Here is a 23,269-nt window from a genome sequence, read left to right as displayed (position 1 = left end):
AGCTGGCCTGCTGCTTGCCTTGCTGAGAAAGGAGAGGAAGAGACTTACTGAAAAGACTTTGCTACTTTGTGCTTGAACATTCTCCAAGGGCTTGATCTGAGCTTGCCCCCTGAACTGAACCCCAGGAACAGTGGGTTCTCTGTGCTTTTGCTCGTCCTCCAATTCGAGCCGTGTGTGCATCCCGCTGGAAAGAGACTGTGCCCCTCATCGCCCCTCCTAGGGCCGTGACACTCAGAAGCTCGCCTGCCTCAAACCCGTGAGAGCCCCGCTCCGTCCAGAGCCGCTCTCTGTCCCCGGGCCAGGCCGCCTGCATCCCTGTCACCGCCTGCTACTGGAGCGCGCTGACCGCGCTTTCACCCCTCCCGCCGGAAGCCGTCCGACGACTGTGATCTACGCCGGGTCACCCAGCTGCACTGACCGTGCCCTGCGACCCCGCTTCGCTATCCCCGGACATCTCAGGCCGCGCCGCCCCCGCTGTGGAGACCCTCCTGCACCGCCGTGCTAAAGGGTCGCTGGCCGCGCCTGCCTACGTGCCCACACCTGCTGATTGAGGACCCAAGAACACTTCTTAAGCCGAGAGTCGCACCGACCTGTGCCGATTCTCCACATCACGAAAGAAGTTCCAGTATCGGGCTCGGGGCCCGCAACGCCTTATTTCCCCGTTCGCAGGAGCCGATCTCTGTGAGTACTGGAACCACAAGTAACATTTGCAAGAGACTGCAAAGAATCTATTTGAAGCTACGAACAACGAACATTTGCCTGCTTTACCACCTGGTGGCATAGCGAAAACGTTATTGGTCTTGTGATAAGTCTGCTGAGATATATATCCTTATTTTTACATAAAGAAGCGTATTTTTATATATATCCAAGTCTGGTGTCCGTTTCTGGGGGGATTGATGTATTTACTGTGTGTATGATTGCAAGTGCTTAACCAACAACGCCTGAGGAATCGCCTTGGCTGCTCACGCCACGCACCTAGAGGGTGAGCAAGGGTCATTCGCAAGGGGTTATCCTGCGCCCTGACGTGGAGGAGAGGGTTCCTGCTTGACACAAGGGCAACCTTGCGCCAACCAGAGATCCCCGACTCTAACACATTTAAAAAATAAAAATTCAACTTTTTAGTTTAATTTTTTAAGGGCAGGCAGTGGTCCCTGAGTCACAAAGGGGATGAGGTATCCTGGGGCCCCTTCCGGTTTGTGAGTGGTTTACCACCATTCTGTGAAGGGTTGTAAACTGTGACTATTTTGCAACTGGAATACATAGCTTCAGGAGTCGCTATTAGGAAGGGACATCCTTGGAACATCCCATCCTAAAAGCGAGTTGGTAATCCTATTTTGCGAGTCGCAAAATGGGATTAGTACATGGGCCACACGTTTTACGTGGTCGCAAACGGGTCTAAAACCCATTTGCGCCCGCAAAAAACGTTAGTACATCTGGCCCTAAATCCTGTCTGGAAGGTGGTCACACCTCACTGTGACAGGATTCTTATTGTTCTGTCTTCCCCTGCCCGAGATTGGCTCAGCAGCAGGAGGGCAGAAATGTGCCTCTGGTCGGCAGCAAACATTTTGTGCTGTCCTAAACCAGAAGGCTGGTACCTGGAACACTGAGAGCTTAACGGAGGTCTCTCCCGGTGGGTGGAATCATGCCTCCCACACCGGTTACCCCTGTGGGGGTATGAGTCCAACATGTTTGACACCAAACAAGATAGGGTTTGTTGCAGCCGTTTTAGAGATGGTCATCGCGCGGTCGTGTAATCCCCCTCTATATTAGTATATGGCTGCTTCACTGGCAACCAGGGAGAATGGACTTCGTAGGCTGTAGGGGTGCCCCGCTCATGCAGGGGCACCGTCTAACCAAGCACCCTGCCTTCAGGATTGTTAAGGCCTGCTATAGGGATGACTTATAGGTTTTAAGTGCAGTGACCCTAAGCTATAGTAAACCTATATCTTTAGTAAGTGGTGCATGCACCAACTTACACAGGCTGCAATGGGAGGCCTGTAGTTCCATTTTGAATGGTCTCTTATGGGTGGCATAATACAGGCTGCAGCCCATGGGAGACCTATGGGGTACCTATGCCCTGGGTACATGGGTACCATATACTAGGGACTGACAAGGGTACCCTAGTATCCAATCTGGGGTGTACCTAACAGTATACAATCTGGGGTATACCTAAGTACGTAACACAACAGTTTAAGTAGAAAGCAGATAGACTGGGCTCCTGATTAGAAGGATCCCAGTCAGACTAGTCAGAAACAGTGTCACATCAAGACAAATGTAGGGGTAACCATAAGAAGCAGATCCTACTTTCCTACATATGTATTTGCTCCTTTCCTTAGTGTGTGTTCCAGTCAAACTAGACCCAGCTTTAAAGAGTAGCAGAGCTCTTTCAAAAGGAAATCATATTCACACAGGAACATCTGAAATTTGATTCACAGAATCATCTTAACTGTATGTGGAGTCTGTTTGAGACCAGATACCAGGAAGCAAGAATGGCCCTGATCAACACAACTGCGTTATTGGTGTGGTAGTAATGTACCCAGTAACACTGATAGAACAGATATGAGTAATTCTTGAATGCAGCATTATACTAGGGCCACAAATGATCCACAAAAGGTCCCATCTGAAATGGGTAATTGAATTCAGAAATCGATGTTACTTCGCCGATTTCCGCATGATATTCCAGAGTTGAGGAATATTTAAGTTTGACCGGATAGAATTGTCCCCAGGATCAACTGCAGGAATACCACATGAGTTATTATGGTGTGTGGTATTACAACATCCTGTATAAAAACGATTGGGCAGAAAATCCTGTTTCCATCCAAAAGCATTTGGAAAATGGACCTATATGATGTGATTAACATGTAATTGGGGCAGTAATTTTATTTTTACGTGACTATTTTTTTACAACTTGAAAGGTATCGAAATAAAGTGATTGCCCGAGACTCAGGCACCTGACTTCAAGGTCAGCAACGTGGCTGCTGAGCACTGGACATCTCAAGACCTTCAGATAAAACTTCTCCCCCTTTATTATCTGTGATATTTTGAGAGGCCTTTGTTAGCTGGTTCTTAAAGGGAAAAGAGTGGTACACACTAATTGTAAATTCTTCCATTTATTTATAAATTGCACTTATAAGTGTCACAATCCTGCTTTCAGTTTCTTTAAAGCACTATAGTGTCATCTGCCATTGTATCCAAACTGCAAGAATCCTTCGGTCCCTCGGGATACCTCAGTGTAGGACACATGTTCTAGGCGTATCCTCTGTAAATGTGTCACACCGCGTGCACTTCAAAGTGGCTGCTGTAAACTGTCTATTAATGCTCCGTGCATGCAAATGAATCGATAAGAAGAGAGGGCAGTGCTTTGATGAAATAAGATTACAGAAATAAAACAATTAAAGTAAATGCTTGGCATTGCCCCGCCCGCTTTATCTTGATTCATAATTTGATGAGAAATGGATATGCCGAACAAGGCCTGAATATTAATTAATCACACCTATAGTAATGAGAGGGAGAGTCTGACCTTCAAACAATGCCGCATATTTAGCTGTTTACTCTTAGAAATGAAACACCCAGTAGGGTTTGTATAAAGGCTCCATCATACAGCCATGGCACCAGCCCCTCCACCCTCCACTCTCCTCCTCAGTGCCTCTCTACAGGGTGAGCGGTCCTTCTGGAGCATCATGTCTTACTTCCATCATAGTGCTGGTTCCAGCCGGGCTTCAACAGCTGGTGGTGGAGCCAGCTTTGGAGGCTTCCAAGGCAGTTCTGGAGGGTTTCAAGGGGTCTTTAAGAATGAAGTGATTGGGAGCCAACCCAGCAACGAGGGCCTCCTCTCTGCTGGGGAGAAGCAGACCATGCAAAACCTCAATGACCGTCTTGCTACCTATCTGGAGAAAGTCAAACAACTGGAATGTGCCAACCTGGAGCTTGAGAACAAAATCAAGGACTGGTATGCAAAGCACCCCGCGCCAGTGGCTCGCGACTACAGCAAATATTATGCCATAATCGCAGAGCTGGAAAAAAAGGTAGGAAAATGATCAACCATTATAAACTTGGCCTCATGATGTCCATGATTATGTCATTCCTTGCTATTGCTGGTGTGTGTAATGCAGAAATTGACTGTTACTTTCTAAGTGTATGGAGCGGAGGGTTTGTCTCATAGTTTCGGGTAGGGTTTACACAGAGAACAGGACTCTTTCTTCTCTTGATGTGTAAGGAAGGGCACTCTTTGTCCGTATTTCATCACTGCAGTTACTTGCCAACACGCCCTATTTATGAACCCACAACGTCCTTGAATGAAACTGTGACCAATCTCCAGTAAACACCGGATTATTAAAAGTTCCCATGCTGTCTGGAAGACTGCTTCCCTGCAGTAAATATCTGTACTTCCTTTCGTGATCATCAGAGATAAATTACTGGCAAATCCGTTCTCTAGGTGGCTCTTAGGTAATCGATTGGGCCGTTCAGCCATGTTTTGTGGGTACCACGTGACTCCATGCTGTACCATGTTTCCAGTCTGGGGCTTTATTTTAACACATGTTCATTTAATGCACACTTGAAAGTGGAATCTTAGTTTTCTTAAATGCGGTCATTTCAATGATATTGATTGTGTAAAGGGATCAGTGGAGACGATGTCGCATTGCGACCAGAGCGGCCGACTTTGGAAATGGAAACCAGGTTCGAGTCCCATCATTGGCTCAACATCCTATGATAGATATCTGGGCCAATCATGTCATCTCCCGGAGCCTAAACGATGCATGTGATCTTGTGCAATGTAACTGGTGCTCATTTAAAGCGCTCGCATACATTCGGGTCGAGATTGCGTCCGCGAGCAATATAAAACTGCAAAAATAGCGGAAAAATGGTTTTCTAGAGTTTTGAAGCCACAGGGTGTTTCTATGGATATTGCAAGATGGTGCCTGGAATATTAATTACAAGAGGGAACGAGGGAACTGGATAGTATGTGCATGCACCAGATGTCTGTCCAGATACTCATTGAACCACCAGAAATGCTTAATCAAAAGTGTAAATGTCAATCATTATTTTTTTAGAAGGATTATTGACTTTTGTTTTTGAAGGTCAGAATATTACCCTTTTGGAAATGATGCTCCACCCGCTGCACCATGACCTTCCACTGTGACCATCTGTTGTCTTCCAGATCATTGCCGCATCTACTGATAATGCCAGGATCGTCCTGCAAATCGACAATGCCAGACTGGCTGCTGAAGACTTCAAACTTAAGTAAGTCTGCCATTTCCTCCATCAGTGGCAACAACTTAGCAACGAGGCAGAGTCATCCAAATGCTAAAATACCCTTGACTATCTTCACCTTCCTTGCCTCACCGCCAATTCATCCGCACAGCCTTGCCTAGAGTCGACGAGATCACTGGGACACTTTGATTCGGTGTTGCAATACTTGCTCGCCCCTTCATAAGGATATCACCATTGCCACGTGGACTCTTTCTAACCTTGCCGGGCACACCAGGACCACCACTTGTCAATAAAAGGATAAACAAGTATCCAAGAAGCACTGATCCCTCCCATAAATACCTCTTAAATCTTGAAATCTTAGGGCCCGATTTAGACCCTCACGGATGGACCACATTCCATCAGGTTGGGTGGGGACATCTCCTCCACCCCTTGACCATGACCTTATGAGTCACAGAGAATTTGGCTCGTCAGACAAGGTCCAATCACTGGACTCACATGTGGTAACTCTCAAACATTCAAATGGCTGAGTACCTCTCTTTTTCCACTCTTTACCTCACCCTTTTGCCTCACAAAGGTCACTCACTTTGTGCACGTCTTCTTATCTCAGTGACTACTTGATACCTCACCCACCTTCTTCATTATATCACCACCTAATACCCATTCAAATACATTTCAAAACAATAAATAGAGCAATTATGTTGACTTTGAACCTATATTTTTTGTTTTCAAATGAATAGTCTTTAAATTACATTTTTGTCTCTCCACTTGTGAAATAAACCTTCAAGAGATAGGCACAAGATTAGGGTTCGCTCACTGAAACTACGCAGTGGTGGATTACATGCTTGAATTATTCTCAATAACTGCGATCACTTGACAATATATACCGAGGACTCCTATGTGGATAGTGTGGATGGAATGCATTGCACTGACGTACGTGGTTAGCTATGCTGTGCTGCACAATTATATACTCATGTGCAGAGTATGGATGGAATGCATTGCACTGACGTACGTGGTTAGCTATGCTGTGCTGCAAAATTATGTACTGTAGGGAGGTCTTCTGAACGGGAAAGAGTTTCCTCGTGGTTAAGATTAGAAGAATATCACAACTCAGGTACCTTGATTCTGTCGCATTAAGGATGTCCCTTTTAATGTCAGATGAGTAGCACAGCATTCAGACCCTTAACCCTTTAGAATAACGTTCGGAAGAATCCTAAATGCTGAGACTTTTCCCTGCATATTTGGAATTCAGGCCACATAGCGCCCACTACAAACTCCATCGTTCTAGGAGATATCACCAGGCGCTAGCTAGTAAGCAATGCAATGTGAATGGTTTCATTCCTATTTGGTCTTTTCTTAGCTAACAGAAAAGATAAGAAGTGCAAAGACCATAAGATCCGTCCTAACCTTGTTCTTGTATTTGCTGTGGCAATGGTCATATTTGACTAGGATGGTGGGAGGTTTGCAAGGCACTAATCTTGCATTCAAAGTCCAAAACAAACTGAAGGATATTTAAAGAGAAATTACATATTTCTTCAATGAAGACATTTCTTTGTTACAGATGTCTTCCACAATATTGTACTTATACATCTTTTATAAAAGCATCATACAGACTTAGGTGCACCTTTGAAGTGTCACAGGGCTTCTGGCAATGTGCTGTCGCAAACTTTCATTGACACGCTTGGACCCTCAGTAGTTACTTTCTTTTCCAGGTATGAGAATGAGCTGTGCCTGCGCCAGAGCGTGGAGGCGGACACCAACGGGTTGCGCAAGGTGCTCGATGAGTTGACCAGGGCCAAGTGTGACCTTGAGGGAGAGGTGGAGAACCTGACGGAGGAGCTGTCTTGCCTCAAGAGGAACCACGAAGAAGTAAGAGCAATGTGGCATGAAAGTGCGGGTAGTGACATAGATGGAATCCTATAACGTGATACACGCCTTTGAAATGCGCTTTCTGATTTATTAAAGTTGTCTTAGAGTTGTGTCCGACAATCTACCTACGGCCATTGCACTGACATGCAGCTTATCATCTACGGTTTGCATTGCACGTCACAAACACCTAAGCAGTGGAAAGCATTCCATGTTTTCTCCTAGTCTTGCTCTAAGAAGAACATATATTGTGGTGCTCTCCAGAAAATTAGCCGTGGCAGCACTGCTGTTTCTTAACCTGTTGCATTCCTAAACAGGTTTCAGGTATTTAATGTTAGGTTAGTTGATGGTGGAGAGAGGATATCTTTAGAGGATGGACTAACATTGACCTGAATATTCCAATCATTTTTGGAAGCCAGGGAAAGAATCAGATGGACAAACAAGGAAGTGTAAATGCATTACATTGGAAAACATTAATATATCAACAGCATGGGGACTCAGGACTGAGTGATTTGGGCACCTTAGACAGGAGTGCTCAGCAATGGAGTGGAAACTCATTCATTTGACCTCAGAGCCCCGGTTACTGAACCACGAGTTTTTGCTCGGGCACATGTCATTCTTCTCCTTAGGTGATGTCTTCTTTCCGTCAGTTATATATCCTTATAATTGAGCTCATCACCTGCCATGTATGTGTTGAGTAATCCACATTGCCTTTTTTCTGCTGGACCATATATCTTTCACACGAGACAACAAATCTTTATTTTAGCTAGTCTAGATTTCCATTTTTTGCTATACCACAGTGTATTCTTCTTGGTAGACCACATTGCCTTCCTAGTAGGATATTTCCTTCTGCTAGATCACATTTTCCTGTTAAACCTTTCCTCCTAAGCCACATCTGCTTCATTTTGTCTGGATACATCTCCTCGGAGCGAATCGTCTTCATGTTAGAATAGATCTCCTTCCTATACCATATCTCTGTTTTCCAGACAACAGCTCTCTCTCCTAATGATAGACCACATCTCCTACATTCCGTTTGTTTACATTTCCTACGGATAGATGAAATCTCTATTTGATAGATATACATTCCTGCTAAATCATAACCCCTCCAAGCCACATTTTTTTCATACTAGGCCATAGATCCTCCCGGCCTGTGACAGGTCTTTTTATTCACGACTATACTGTTTTCTAATACAGCATCAGTTTTTCACTTACACTGTGTAGCCTTCTCTCAGACCACACATTCATATACACGCCAATTATAATCAGTCTTTAAAGCACGTCAAACAAGCTGGTGCTATTACTAGTAGATACCATTTCCCAATTTAATGATACTCAATTTAGTAACTTCAAAAGAGTGAAACACAGAGTTGGGACTGTGAAGGATTTAGAACCTGTGACTTTCAAGCTGTGCCAGATCTCAGCAGCAATCAATTAACCCAACCAATCTGCCTGGGACTAGCCTGGGTCTCCTCACCAGCACAACTCAAAACCTTCTCGCCAAGCAACACCACTTCCCATATCTAGACTACAACCTGCCTGCAATTGTGTCTATTAAATCAGACACAACAAGTCATCTGCTGCTGTCAAAGAACTACAAATATGCACTTAGGATAATGCCCAAGGTGGCACTTAAAATAACAAAAGCAGTGTTATAATTTACAAGTGTATCTACTGATATCCCCTTTGGAGACGTAGATGCAACTATAAAATCCATCAACAGGGCTTTGCTGATAGTGGTGTTTGATGTGTGATGATCCGCAGCTGCCAACGAGGTTATGATTTGTTTAGTGAAAGTTACCAAGCATGTGAATTAGTAGTGGCAGGAGGAATAGCAGCTGCAACCACTAACATAACCTTTGGTACCTCTGGCACTGCTCCTGGCATCACTGTCAGGGATCACAGGAGACTGGGAGGAATACAGTAAATATAGTTCAAAGAGCCATACTTCTGCTTGTAATGTACAATCATTGATCCTTGTCTCCCACCTCACAAGCCAATCAGAAGCGCTTGAGGGGCCAAGGCAGGGCTACTGGTGAAACCTGAGCTGGTACTGGGATCACATGATGCATGATGTCACTTCTGCCGCCTCTGCTCTGGCATTTTGGTGAACTGACTTATACAAAAGCAATGATAAAAAGAGCAGAAAAGGTACCCTTGTATTCTTGCCTATGGTTAACCCTGAATAATGCCCATGGCATACTGCTACTCTTCCCGCAGGAAATGAAGGGACTCCTGGGAGCTGAAGGGCACCTCAGCGTAGAGATGAATGCCGTGCCAGGCATCAACCTGCTGAAGCTCCTCGGGGACATGCGAGGCCAGTACGAGGAGATGGCAGACAAGAATCGCCGGGATGCCGAAGCAAAGTTCCTGGAAGCGGTGAGGAAGGAATGAATGTCCTGTGGGCTGTGGGATAAGAAGGACTGAACTATGGAAAACCTAGATATTTTCAAAGAAACTATTGCCCCCTGAAATACCCATAAGGCTGTTCCGAAGTCAGTCTCATCCCAGACCCTACATAATATGTCACTGACTATGGCTTATCGCCCACACAGAGTCCCCACAGATCAGTCTCGGAGGAAGTGCGTTTTAAATGTGCAATTTGCATATATGTTTCTCCTGACTGTAACGACATAGACCATTTAAAAAGACAGGAATGGAATATGCCCGAGTAATTTCCTGTGGCTGGGATAAATTCAAGAAGTCCATCACTTTTTGTAGTGTCTAAATATGTGACTTTACTCATTCCCATGCTGTCTCTTAGAGCACTGCCCTCAAACAAGAGATCTCCGCCGGGGCTGAGGAGGTCCAGACGAGCAAGAGAGAGATCTATGACTTGAAGCGCTCCCTACAAGCCTTGGAAATTGATCTGCAGGCATCTCTCATAATGGTGAGTTGTCTCAATGACTCCAGTTCTTTCTACATGGACCTCGCTGGTGAGAAATCTTTCCAAGCATGTTAGATCCTCCATTCCCTGGGGAAGGTCTTGAAGAACCCACGACCATGCTGGAACCACCACTTATACAGCACATAGCTCTCTCTCCTTAGTGTGAATACACTTATATAACTGCCAAGATTCCTAGGTCCACGCGTGGGTATCTGTCCCAGTCCAGTTTATTTCTTCGTTTTCTAGAACTCGTAGTATTGGTTTTACAATGGGATAAAATATACCTAAAGCCCCGGAATGCAAAGACTAAATCTGGACTCGAGCAGCCGGTCAGGCATGGACTCGCGAAACTTGTAAGAGCGGCATTTATTTATATTAGTCAGTCTCTGTAGCTGAATGGGCTTGAATTCTAATGTTGGTAATCTCAGAAAGAAGGAATATAAATGTGACTTTTGAAGTGTGCGTTGACCCTTCAATCTGAATGTTACTCATAGTCGCTTACTATTGAGTCTTCTCTTTAGCAGCGCCAAGAGGCACTTTGGTTTCTAATGCATTGCTTGGAAGTTATCTTTGCCACATTCCTTGTTTATGGAAGTCAAGTTCATCTATAAACTACCATGGGCAATACTCATATATTTTTACTTAATCTCAGAAATGTCACGGATTAATACATATACCATCTGGGTGGGCAGGAGGCGTTGGCAGTGTTGAGGGCCCTTGCTAAGGCAGAGAGAGTGGAGCTGGAGAAGGGTTGCACATTCAGTGGGGTGGCTTTAACATACACACAGTTGCATCAGCAGCTTGGAGTGGTAGTAGTAAGTGCACTGCGTACATACCATGAACCAGCATTGTTAGACCTGGCATCATTGGCATGAGTCTCTCCTCCATTTTTTTCTGTTTGCCTCCTCTGTTTACGTTGTTTTTGCTGGAATATTGCTTTGGGCACTGTGCCACTGCTGATCAGTGCCACAGTGCAAGTGCTCCCTATGTTAAATTGTTACATTGATTGGTGTTACCATGATTGGCTTGGTTGACTTACTGTTCAGACCCTAGTCCAGTGCACTGCGTGTGCCAAGGGCATGTAAGTTAACTGCTGCAGGTGGGCTTGCAGCACTGGTTGTGCCACCCACAGAAGCAGCTTGTAAAATGAGTCCCAGGCCTGCCACCGCAGAGCCTGCGTGCAGTCCCTGACTGCCATGTCGACTTGGCAAGGAAACCTACTTGCCAGTCTCCAAACCTTCACTTTGCCACATTTCAGACACCTCTATGGTAGGCCCTAGGGCTGGGTGCATTGTTGGTAAAAGATAGGTCATGCCCTGATGTGTGTGGCATGACCTAGTAGTGAATTACAGCCATTTTCGTTTTTCACTATTGAAGGGTTACCTGCCTCCCATAGGCCAGAATGGGCAGACGGATTATTAACTCCATTATAATCTATCTGACTCAGGGAGCATGGTAGCAGGTCAAGTTTAGTATCCCTGAACTCAGAATTTAATAACACATCCTTTAGGATGGATGGTTTTTAAATTCTATGTTTGAAAATAGCCCTTTTAGAAAGTGGCTATTTTCTTGTCCAACTATCCACCGGTCTCTGCTGGTTTGGTGTGTGTGTCAGGGGCTGGGTGGCTCCAGGGGTCTGAAGGAGTCAGTGTGGGGTGAATGAGCCATTTACACTTAGAGTAAGGGAAGAGTAGCCTGCCCTGCCTGACACAATGCTGGCTCCACCTCCTGCCGGGCGACTGATAGCCCTGCTCCTGCCAGTGACAATACTGGCTCCGCCTCCTGCTGGGCGACTCAGGACCCTGCCCTGCTCAGTGAATAGGCCAGGTGCCTCTGCCTGGCAACACCCACAACAAACCTGGGATGGGGGAATTTCCCTGCTTGGACAAAGGGAAGAAAGGAGAAAAGGGGTATAAAAGAAGGACCCCTGAACCCAAGAACTCAGATCACTTCTGACAAGGAAACCTCTACCAAGGACAAGAAGCCTGCTGATCTAAGGACTTGCCTCCCCCTTCTGCCAGAGTGCTGTTTGCTGGGGGCTTGACACACTGCCTCTGAGATAGGCCTGACTGCTCTGCCAAGCTACCAAGGGGGTGAGCAGGGGTTATCTGAGTGTGTAATCCCCTTGCCCTGACTAGAGTTGGTGGGTCTCTATTTGTCAGAAGTGTATACCTCTGCCAACTAGAGACCGCCGGTTCTAACAAGCATGAAGACTATTCCAAGGCTGCAGTCACAATGGGAACGAAAAGAAAGCATGAAGCATGTGGGCGTCGTCCCAGCATCTCCCCTCTAATAATGCCCCCATGCAGCCTTAAAGGCATACTGGACCCCTCTTGGGCATGAATGAGAGAGAATGCTCTGACACTGCTAACAACTCCTGCATGTGCTTAGTTGGCAAATGCCTATTTTCTGATAAAAATGCAAAGAAAGGCTTGGTAAAATGTCACACGTAAATGGACTTGACTGCAGTATATTATTCTGGACTTGGGGGAAGGGATGTAGGCTAGAGCCATTTTTCATCACTTTTGGCCCATTAAAAGCTAGAACACATTCCATCACGTTGTTTCAGGTGTACCTCTTGTCTTTATTAAACACAGAAAAAATCCCTTGAAGCCAACTTGGCAGAAACAGAAGGGACCTACTGCGCCCAGCTGGCACACCTTCAAGAGAAGATCAGCCATATAGAGGAGGAACTTGAAGGAATCAAGGACGAGATGGAGAACAACATGGCAGAGTACGAGCAACTCCTGGACATCAAGAGCCGGCTGGAGAGGGAGATTGAGACCTACCGGCGCCTGCTGGAGGGTCAGGGCAGGTAAGACGATGGCAAATCCTGAACACCTACACTTTAGCAATACTTAGGTTCCGAGCCAAGTTCTTCACCTGGGGTACCACTGCAGTGAAGAAAGGAGCCCTAAATTACCCAAAGAAGTAACATTGGTAACCCTTTGGTAAACCCTCACTTGAAACCTATCTTGTCAGCAGACATCAAGCATTGCGTATAGAATTAAACGACACTCTTAGTCATGTGTATGTAATATGCATGTCATTTCCTTTCAGTTTCAAAGTCGACCAAAAGGCCAAGAGTCATGGCACTCAGTCATCAAGAGGTAAGCGTCCCTCTTTCTGTTAGCTTTGTTATAAGGCTCGGAAATCACAGTGGTGGGTTCTTGAGCCCTTCTCCCATGTGTCTGTTTGAAGTCCTGTCTAGTATAATAAACTCTAGACACCAAGTGGTTCCTATGGGACATATCGTTTCAAGTTGGTAACAGTAGTGCATGTCATGCCACCAGATAAGGGGAGTGCTGGCCTTTGAAAGATTCTAACCTACACTGCTAAACTTCTCTGTGTGGATTATTAAGAACAGAGATGACTTTGCTCAAGCAGGTCCATCACATTTCTGGGGCATTACATGCCCCACAAAACAAAACACTAGAAACATCTTTTTAGTTTTATTTTTTCCAGTGTAACTTCTGGCACCTTTTTCCAACTTTAAAAGCTAAAGTTATCATTGGTGGCAGCCATCTTGTTCTCTCTTTCTTTTGCTCTGATGGCGCTAACGAGGTGTGTGTGTGGGTGTGAGTGCTCCATATTAAGTATCAGATTAAATGTGCTTCACCTGTACTTGAGATGTGAAAGTGAACACCAAGGATGGAGAAGGATGAAAGTAATACAATGACTGTAATTACACTGGGATTTTGTTTTATGTGCCATTCAATGCCCCATAAATATGTCAGGTTCATTTCTTCTTTAAAGCATGAACATTTCTTTTACATGAACCATAAGTGACACTTAAAGCAGGATTTGCATTATATTTCTGCCTGATTAAAAATAACCCTTTTAGCAATGATAATTGCTTTTTTCGACATAAATTATTGAATTAGTCTCAACTTCCATATGTTTGGAATGAAGCACACCTAGTTATCCGGAGCACTGGACTCCATACATCTGATGTGGTGGGGGCCCCACGCTATCTCAACTTCATTTGTCATATACAAGGTACATCCTCCCTCAAGCACACACTCACTCCTTATGCCACTGAGTGGCTTCGCTGTGGGATGAATGTGGAGATGACCTTTAGGCTACCTACGACTCCTACGTTGACTGGGTTATGTAAAGACGGTCATCTAAGTCTAGGCATGTTAGAGCCAGAGAGGTCAGGATGGCCCATCAGGAGAACCTTCTCACAAGTCACTTGCACCACAGTTAACGTATTCTCCTGCACCATTATTAACATGTTAAGATGAGGGGCTCTCATTATAAGTAGAACATTCCCACATGGTGCTTGCACCAACTAGAACATTAACATAAGTCACCAATCAGAATACTTCCATGAGACACATACACCAAATTTAGGGCCTTATTTAGATCTTGACGGTCGAGGGACTCCGTCACAGCGGTGACCGATATCCGCCTACTGAATATCCCATAGGATATATTAGGATTTATATTTCAGTGGACGGGATATCCCTCGAAGTTGTGACGGAGTAACCCATCCGTCGATATCTAAATCAGGCCCTTAGTCTTAACGTGATGCACATGCACCAGCGACAATGGTCACATGGCAACCATGCCCTAACTAGTCTATTCTCATGAGGTACATGCACCACGCAGACTCTTCACATGAGGCACTTGCACTAGCTAGTCTATTCTCATGAGGCGCATGCACCACGCAGACTCTTCACATGAGGCACCTGCACTAACTAGTCTAGTCTCATGAGGCGCATGCACCACGCAGACTCTTCACATGAGGCACTTGCACTAGCTAGTCTATTCTCATGAGGCGCATGCACCACGTAGACTCTTCACATGAGGCACCTGCACTAACTAGTCTATTCTCATGAGGCACATGCACCACACAGACTTTTCACATGAGGCACTTGCACTAACTAGTCTATTCTCATGAGACACATGCACCACGCAGACTCTTCACATGAGGCACTTGCACTAACTAGTCTATTCTGATGAGGCGCGTGCACCACGCAGACTCTTCACATGAGGCACTTGCACTAACTAGTCTATTCTCATGAGGCGTGTGCACCACGCAGACTCTTCACATGAGGCACTTGCACTAACTAGTCTATTGTGATGAGGCGCGTGCACCACGCAGACTCTTCACATGAGGCACTTGCACTAACTAGTCTATTCTCATGAGGCGCATGCATCAATGTTATTTGCATGAGGAACATGCGCTAATATCAGCATGTCCAAATGAGTGGCTAGTAATAAAATTAGAATGAATATTAGAATATTCCAAGGATCCGACGAGGCGCCACCTCAGCACAGCAAACATTCCAATGAAGCACATGCACTAGTGCTCACTTGAGGTAGATGCAGCAGTTACAATGTTCACACGAGGCAGATGTATACGACTTTGAATGTTCACGAGAGGCATGTACATACACTATGAAGAATGTTCACCTCAGGTCACTGCACTAACGTTAGCAAGTTTACACAAGGGTTAAAAACATACAATGAACCATTCACCGGAGGAGCTGACGTCACCGTGAATAAGAGAAATGCAGCCGCATAATAACAGCAATAGTGAACAAGCACAACATTAGAATGCTGAAACGTGAGCAAACGCCAATTTGTACATGATCACATAAGAACCATGCACTATTCTAAAAGTGCTCGCATGGGAGACATCTGTGAATGTTCAAGTTAGGGGCGTGTGTCTAGAATGAATGGTTCAAATAACAGAGATGGGAAAAGGAGATTGAAGTTCTGTCATTAGAATGTTTAAATGAGGTACATGTGCATTGTTAAACTATTCACAAAATACATGCTCCAAAATGGGCCCCATTTGGAAAGCTATTTGCCTACCTGAGTTTAATTTAGGTAACAAAATAATTAATTAATTGGAGAGGGTAACATCCAATTCCTGATTCATAAAGTGAACGCAGAATCCCAAACTTTATCCAACATGTCCACGAGCTTCTCTGTCATTAAGCACATCATCTGTTCTCTCAATATATCCTGCCTACATTCTTTTGTTCACCTCTTCATTTCTTGTTTCAGCCCCGGAGCCAGTTAGAAGCCGAGTTGTGAAGACCATCGTCCAGGAAGTGATTGATGGCAAAGTGGTTTCGCAAGAGGAGAAACAAAGTGAACAGAAACTATAGACAGAAGCTGGGTCTCTGCTTATGGAACCGCTGATCTACCGGTAAACCGACAACAGGATGCACAACCCGGGAGGAGGAACCCCTTCCACAATCCTACCCCGCCGCTCTTCTGCTTCTCCTAGGGGGTTTTCAACTCTTCGAACATAACCGCAGAATCTTCTGGACAATTGAATGCACTGAGCGCCACAACAGCAGTCCCCGTGCATACAGGCACTAAAGAAGACACTAAAAATGAGTGAGCGAACACCTAAGAAAACGAGAGGGCGTCCAAGATGTTCACCACGTGGCTTGGTATTGACCAAGGAAGAGTGTTCTTGTTTGGACACTAAATGAATCATCGGTAAACAGCATTCTAAAACTTAGGCCAACTGAGAGCATTTTAAACGCCATACTGGTTGTAAATCTACTTCTGAAGACCTCACAAATCGACACCTCGGCAGGGGCACCAGCTGGGAAGTGTGGCTATTCACTGTATCAAGGCTCCTCCTTTGACCTTAAATCTCTTCCTCTTTGCCTTTCTTTACCACAAGATGCTAATCTTTCATTCTGTGACATTTTAATTCAATAAACTATTTCTGAATGCAAGATAAAAGGGTGTATTTTCTGACATTTCCCCAATTTAGCTTTTTATCTATTGAGAAATGTCATATGACTCAAATGTATGGAAGTTAGAATGCACTGAATCAAAATTGGTACTGAATTTAGTGATAGGCAAAGCGTTTGAAGAACATATGCTCAGAAAAGGAGGACATGTGACAGCAGTGCTCTTAAACAGTGGCGTTTCTTAAAGTGATATTTAGGGATGTTATACAGGACCATGGATAAAACTGAGCTGCGGGTGCAAAGATTAAAGTAACGTTATAGTTAGGTGAATATGTCAGTGACAACATTGATGTTTGAACTAAAAAGAACAGGAAATCACCAGTTATAGTTAGCAAAGCTCCGCCATGCCCTGCTTATGACCTTACATATTACATCAATCATGACATGTTCGATCACATCATTTAAGATAACTAATGATATCTCAAACACAAAGTTCGGCCTTGGCAGTGGTCGTCCTAGGGCATTTACTGGCTCGGGGAGGGGAGCAGCGTGCCCTCCCTCCCCTTAAATAAACATTGAAGCCTCTGGGTTGGGCTCCCTGTGGCCTTTAATTAAAGATTAAGGCCCCAGCTGCCAATTGTGTTTTGATCCTGAGGGAGTCCTACGAGATCGCAGAAGAAACTACTGATGTTTTGGGGATTTTGGCCTGGGGGGAGGTCCCTCTGTGTCCCCCCATGAGGCCTAGGGGGGCAGAGTATCCCTACCTTGCCCCCTTATATTTTATTTAATTTCCTACTGCAGAGCATGAGACAAAGTCCCCGAGTTGTGTGACGGTTGCAAGCAAAATTTTTATGATGTGGCTGGCAGTCAATCTGTATGACTGCTGCGAGAGCGAATAGGCCCAAAGGAAATAAAGCTCCCTGGGTCAATTGGAATGCTCTGTTTTTAAATTGGCGCTCCAGCAAGAGTATCTCGAGCTTCTCACAGACCCAACAGTCCAGATATACAATTATTTTTTACCCTTAATTTTTAATAAAAACCTACCAAACGGATTTACACCAAATCACAAAAAGCGCAATCTGCGTACCATCAGGTGTTTGTTAAGCGCGACTACTCACCCGGAAGGGTCTCAAGGCGCTAGGGTTTGTGGGGGGGGGGGTTCGCAAGTTCCAGTCCATCAAGGAGGGGGTCTGTCGAAGAGCCAGGTTTTGAGGTTTTTTGCGAAGATGGGGAGCAATGTTATCTGTCTGAGGTGGAGCGGAAGGTAGTTCCAGGCTCTGGCCGCGCTGAAGGAGAAGGAGCGGTCTCACGATCTGGTCTTTCTTGTGCGGGGGACCATGGCGTACGAGAGTTGGGCTGATCGTAGGGTCCTTTGGGGTGCGTGGAATTTGAGTCGGCTATTTAGGTATGCTGGTCCGGTGTCGTGGAGGGCCTTGTGAGCGTGGGTTATCATCCTGAAGGTGACTCTAGCTTTGATGGGGAGCCAGTGGAGTGTGCGCAGGTGCTGGGAGATGTGGCAGTGTCTTGGCAGGTTGAGGACCAGTCTTGCAGCAGCGTTTTGGATGTTCTGTAGCTTACGGGTAAGGTTTTTGTTTATTCAGGCATAGAGTGCGTTGCCGTAGTTGAGCCTGCTGGTGACCAGGGCATAAGTGACGGTCTTTCTGTGTTTGAGGGGGATCCATTTGAAGGTCTTACATAGGAGGCGGAGGGTGTCGAAGCAGGAGGACGAGACAGAGTTGATCTAGCGGTCAATTTTGAGCTCTGAGTCCAGGAGGATTGCCAGGTTGAGTGCGTGGTCCATGGGGGTGGGCGGGCTTCCGAGGGTGGGGGGCCACCAGGTGTCTTTCCAGGCTTCAGGGTTTGGGCCCATGATGAGTACTTCCGTTTTGTTGGTATTTAGTTGTAGGCAGCTGTTTTTCATCCATTTGGCGACGGCTTCCATGCCTTCTCGAAAGTTGTGTCTGGCGGTGTTGGGTTCGTTGGATAGGGAGAGGATGAGTTGACTGTCGTCTGCGTATGACACAATGTTGAGTCCGTAAGTTCTGACGATGGGGGCGAGCGGAGCGTACCAAGATCTAACTACCTTCCAAATTTGGTGTAATTCTGTTGAGCAATTTTTGCTGTAGCCCTTCTAAAAGATGTCAATAGAAACTGTATGGGGATTTTGTGTTTTGGGACATCACTGATGACATCACGCAAGCTTAATTTTCCCACATGTAAATTACTATGGCATTAAAGTTCTGACAGTAAGTACAAAAGAGAAGATCAGGCATCATTGCTACCAACACAGAAACAACTACCTTAGGTGTTGAAAACAAGCATTATGTGCAACATTGACTCTATAGCCTGTACTTTACAGGTTGCATAGTTCACATTAGCAATCAACCACAGACATATGGGAAACTCTCATTGAGTACGGTGTTCAATCTGTATACAACTGTTCAGAGGAAGCCAAAATAGTGAATGCAAATTCCAAGGCAAATGCCCTACTACGTACAGCTTTCATCTGTATCAAACCCCTGACACACACCAAGCCTTCATTAAGAAATGAAGCTGATAACGAGGTATGGTAAACAGTGTTTACTCTATGGAGAGAGTTCACTCTACACCACACTGTTTGCAAACAGTGACATTCTCATGAGAAATACACCACATACTCTAAACATACACCACGCAGCTAAATTTGTTTTTCACTGCAGTGAGGCCTACTCCTTCCATAGGCTAGAATTGGAGTTCCTTAAAACACCATTTAAGCTGTAATTCATGATTGGAAAGGAGTATCTTCTTCATGTTTAATATGTTTGGAATGGTGATGATAAATCCTCTTTAATGGTAAAGCTGGATTTAACAGTACCATTTGAGAAAAGCCACTTTTAGAAAGTGGACATTTCTCTGCTCTCACTGCTCTGTGTGCCTTGCAGTCTGTCTACAATACAGGTCTGGGCTGGGTGACACCTACACTTTGTGCATTCCCTCTAGACAGGCACAATACAAGAAGGGCTGGGTGTGACAGGAGATTCATCTGTATTCATCTGCATACTGATAGCCTTCCTGGGCAAGAAGGGGAAATGGTGGCTCACGCTTACATCTAAATAGGTTGTGTCCTGCCCTCACACCAAGCAGTGATTTCTCCCCTATTGGTAGTCTGGAGCCATGGTTGGGCTGAAAGGGATTCCTGTGCACTTCAGAGAGTTCCTTTGAAGTCACACCCTACATCAAAGGCACTTTTGAGTATAAGTACCAGGGCTGTGGCCCTATCAAATCAATATACTACTGGACCTGGGAAAAGCTCTGCTGGAGTAAACACTGCTATGCTGTAAGGATTGCCCCTTTGCTGTGGCTGACTTTTCTGAGGAACTGCTTCTCTGCGTTCCTGTGCTGTTCTGCTGCCTGCTGATCTCTGACCTGCTGAGGACAAGGACTGAACCCATCACACTTGAACGCCAAGGGCTTGTTGGCTTGCCTCCTGTAGTCTGGAGTCTCAGGGACACAAACAACTTAATCCTGCTAGTGCTGCTGGCCTCTGCCATCTGATAGTCACACCCTTACCTGCCTGAGGTGCCCCCTTTTTTTTCTACCTCGACATTTACGCATCGCTTCCAACAACGAAGCAGCGGATGCTGAATGGCAGTAATTCTACAGCCGATGCGGCTTGATGCTGATGGACCATGCGGCTCGACATCAACGCAGCGCCTGTATCACAATTGGGTTGAACACTGTAGCTTCCATTGAAAGCGTGCATCAGCGCCAACCGTCGCCCTCTATCTTTGGATCAATGACAACGCAACTCCTCCTCGACACCTCACCTCGAGTCTTCAACATTGACCAAAGCTCCATCCAAGGTATTTCTTCACAGGACCTGCCTGGGTCCTACAGCCGGTCCGCTGTCGATTGCGGTCGGCTTGAATTTTGACTTTGCACTGGTTCCTCGCGACCTTAAGTAACCTCTTGACTGACAGTGACTTCTAAGCACCTTTTTCACATTTAATATTTAAAAATGCATATCTCGACTTCTACTGGTTTGATGTTTGTCTTCCTGGTCTTGTTTTAATCATATAAATATTCTCTATTTCTAAACCTGTGTGGAGTCTTTCTGTGGTGTTTACATTGAGTTACTGTATTTGTGTTTCACAAATACTCTACACCTTGCCTATTACGTTAAACGTAACTGCTCTGTGCCAAGCTACTAGAGGTAAAGCATAGGTTAATTTAGGGTGTGTATCTGCCTTACCCCGGAAGTCAAATATACACCGATGTCATAGCTCCCACCAAGCATAAGCAAACAGTTATCTCCTTAGGGTGGGTACCTCGGGAGAAAAGCTGGAGCCAGCCCTGGGGGTGGCAGTTCCCAGGGTCGTATATGGCTCCAGGATGGGGGCTGCATGGCCCCCTCCTATCTACTGCACGGGTCGGCCCGAGGAGGTGGTGGTCTCTTGGGCCATATATGGCCCTTAAGAGGGGCCACACAGCCCCCCTTTTTAATGTTTATTTTAGCCGCGGGGGGTGGTGGTTGTTGGCTCCCAATAACCCCAACCAGTTGTGAACCAGGAGGGGTGTTTGCAGAGTGGTGGAGGAAGGGGGCTTGTCCTCCCACAACCTCTCAGCATTTCCGCTGTGTAGAACTTACTGGAGGTAACAAGAGGGGTAGTTGGCCAAGGGCTCTCAGTAGCCAAGGAGACTTCATCGCCCAACTAGTAGCGTGCCAGGAGGCACGTTTGCAGAGTGCTGGTGAAAGGGGTGGGTCACCTGCGACTTGCCAGCAACCATTTCTTTCTTTCATTAGGGGAGGGGAGTTTGTGGCTTCCCTTTCCTGGGCCGATTTGGTCCCCGGGGACCCCATGACCTCATCCACTGTGGCCAGGCATTTTTTTAAATGTGGGAGGGAAAACGAGCGGCCCCTCTTCCAGGCCAATTTCGGCCCCAAGGACCCCATCCCTGGGGCCCGGCTTCTACTGTGTGTACCCTGGTCCGACCCAGGGCACCCACTCGCATCTTTTGAGGCCTTCAGGGGGAGCCTCAAGGCCTCTGCGGTCTGTGCCGGCTCCCCGCATCCTGCGGGAGCAGGCATTGCTTTTAGATAAGGGAGCAGATGTAAAGGTAGCTCCCTGTGTCTAACAGCCATTATTTCCATAATAAAGCTTTATTTTAGCAATTGCCATAAAATCAAACACAATAACTTAAAAATGTATAATCATGCAGTAACAAAACACTTAAAAACATGAAATATAAAATAATTAAAATACCCACAGTTAAATCTAGCAGGATAAATGGGGAACATCACAACAATTTTTAAGTTGTGAAATTAAATTTCATCCAACATCTCCTATACTTGTTATCTTTTTATTATTATTATTATTATTATTATTATTATTATTTATATGGCGCACAAATCATCCCCGAAGGGATCTCACAGCGCCTTGGGAGGCAGGTTTCTAGGAGCAGAGCGAATCAGTTAAATAACCAGGTTTTTAGGTGCTTCTTAAAAATGGTCAGGGTGGGGCATGAATGCAGATCTAGGGGCAGCGTATTCCAGTATTTGGGAGCCAGATAGGAAAAGGCACGGCCCCCCATCTTAACTTTTTAAATTCTCGGCATTTGGAGAAGCTTTTGGCTACCGGATCTTAACAGTCGTGCCGGAGTATACCATACCAACTTCTTTGTAAGGTATATAGGTCCTTGTCCGAAAAGTGCTTTAAAAACTAGGTACAAAAGTTTGAAAAGTGCCCTCTTTCTTATCGGCAGCCAATGTAGCTCTCTTAGTAGCGGTAAAGCTGGCGTAAGCGGGGGTTTATTTAAGGCTAGACGGGCAGCCGTGTTTTGCACGACTTGTAGCCTAGAGAGCAGGTTCTCCCTCAACCCCACTAGGAGAGCATTCCCGTAATCCAGTCTGCTGACTAGCAGTGCCTGGATCAAAACCCTTCTAACGGAGAGAGGAATCCACTGGAAGACTTTCTTTAAAGTGCGTATCAGTCAAAAACATTTACCCGATAAGGGTTTTAACATGTTCTTCCATGGATAAATTGTTATCCATTAAGATGCCCAGATTTTTTACCCATTTTTTGGGGGATGCGGGTGATCCTAGTTCCCCCGGCCACCACTCGTCTGTCCACAAATCCTCCGCTTTACCAAACAATAAGATCTCCGTCTTGTTGGAATTAAGTTGGAAATAGTTGTTTTTCATCCATGTGGATATTTTCATTATACAGCTCTTAAATCTGTCTCTGGTCGCCGTGTGGTCCTTCTCTATGGGGATTATCAACTGAGTGTCATCCGCATAGGAGAAGGTTTGGAGTCCACAGGATTTTACAATGGTGGCCAGAGATGCCACATAGATGTTGAACAGGATGCGGCTTAAAATGGAGCCCTGAGGAACCCCCTTATCCATGACTGTGGTCTGAGAGACAAATGTGTCTAACTGAACACATTGAGATCCGTCCGATAAAAAACTCTGCAGCCACTCTAATACCATTCCAGTGACACCAATCTCTTGCAGTCTATCCAGCAGAATTCTGTGAGAGATGGTGTCAAAGGTCGCTGACCGATCAAGAAGGACCAGCGCCGCCGGAGTCCCTTCATCCAATAGCAGCCTGATAGTGTCTGTTACCTCTACCAGAGCGGAGTCCGTGCTGTAACCAGCGCGGAA

General features: G+C 45.6%; 2 protein-coding genes across 3 annotated transcripts in view; one reads left to right on the top strand and one right to left on the bottom strand.

Annotated features, from left to right (window-relative positions):
- The window catches only part of LOC146869496 (keratin, type I cytoskeletal 12-like), a 137,456-nt gene extending 120,781 nt beyond the window's left edge, over positions 1–16,675 (top strand). Inside the window, exons 1-8 of one of the 2 annotated variants that reach the window (XM_085600028.1) lie at positions 3,621–4,025; positions 5,159–5,241; positions 6,921–7,077; positions 9,292–9,450; positions 9,836–9,961; positions 12,556–12,773; positions 13,019–13,068; positions 15,980–16,675. In XM_085600028.1, the coding sequence (XP_085456154.1) occupies positions 3,681–4,025; positions 5,159–5,241; positions 6,921–7,077; positions 9,292–9,450; positions 9,836–9,961; positions 12,556–12,773; positions 13,019–13,068; positions 15,980–16,083 (1,242 nt within the window). In that variant the 5' untranslated portion in view covers positions 3,621–3,680 and the 3' untranslated portion in view covers positions 16,084–16,675. Of the gene's footprint in view, positions 1–3,620; positions 4,026–5,158; positions 5,242–6,920; positions 7,078–9,291; positions 9,451–9,835; positions 9,962–12,555; positions 12,774–13,018; positions 13,069–15,979 lie in introns of those variants that run through there. The other variant, XM_085600068.1, reaches the window with a different exon arrangement.
- The window catches only part of LOC146869494 (keratin, type I cytoskeletal 12-like), a 387,487-nt gene that overhangs the window by 158,357 nt on the left and 205,861 nt on the right, over positions 1–23,269 (bottom strand). The gene's annotated exons all lie outside the window — the stretch shown is intronic.

The sequence above is a fragment of the Triturus cristatus genome, chromosome 1_1, assembly GCF_964204655.1.
Source record: "Triturus cristatus chromosome 1_1, aTriCri1.1, whole genome shotgun sequence".
In the NCBI taxonomy this organism is placed as follows: Eukaryota; Metazoa; Chordata; class Amphibia; order Caudata; family Salamandridae; genus Triturus; species Triturus cristatus.
This window is presented reverse-complemented; position numbering and strand designations above follow the sequence as displayed.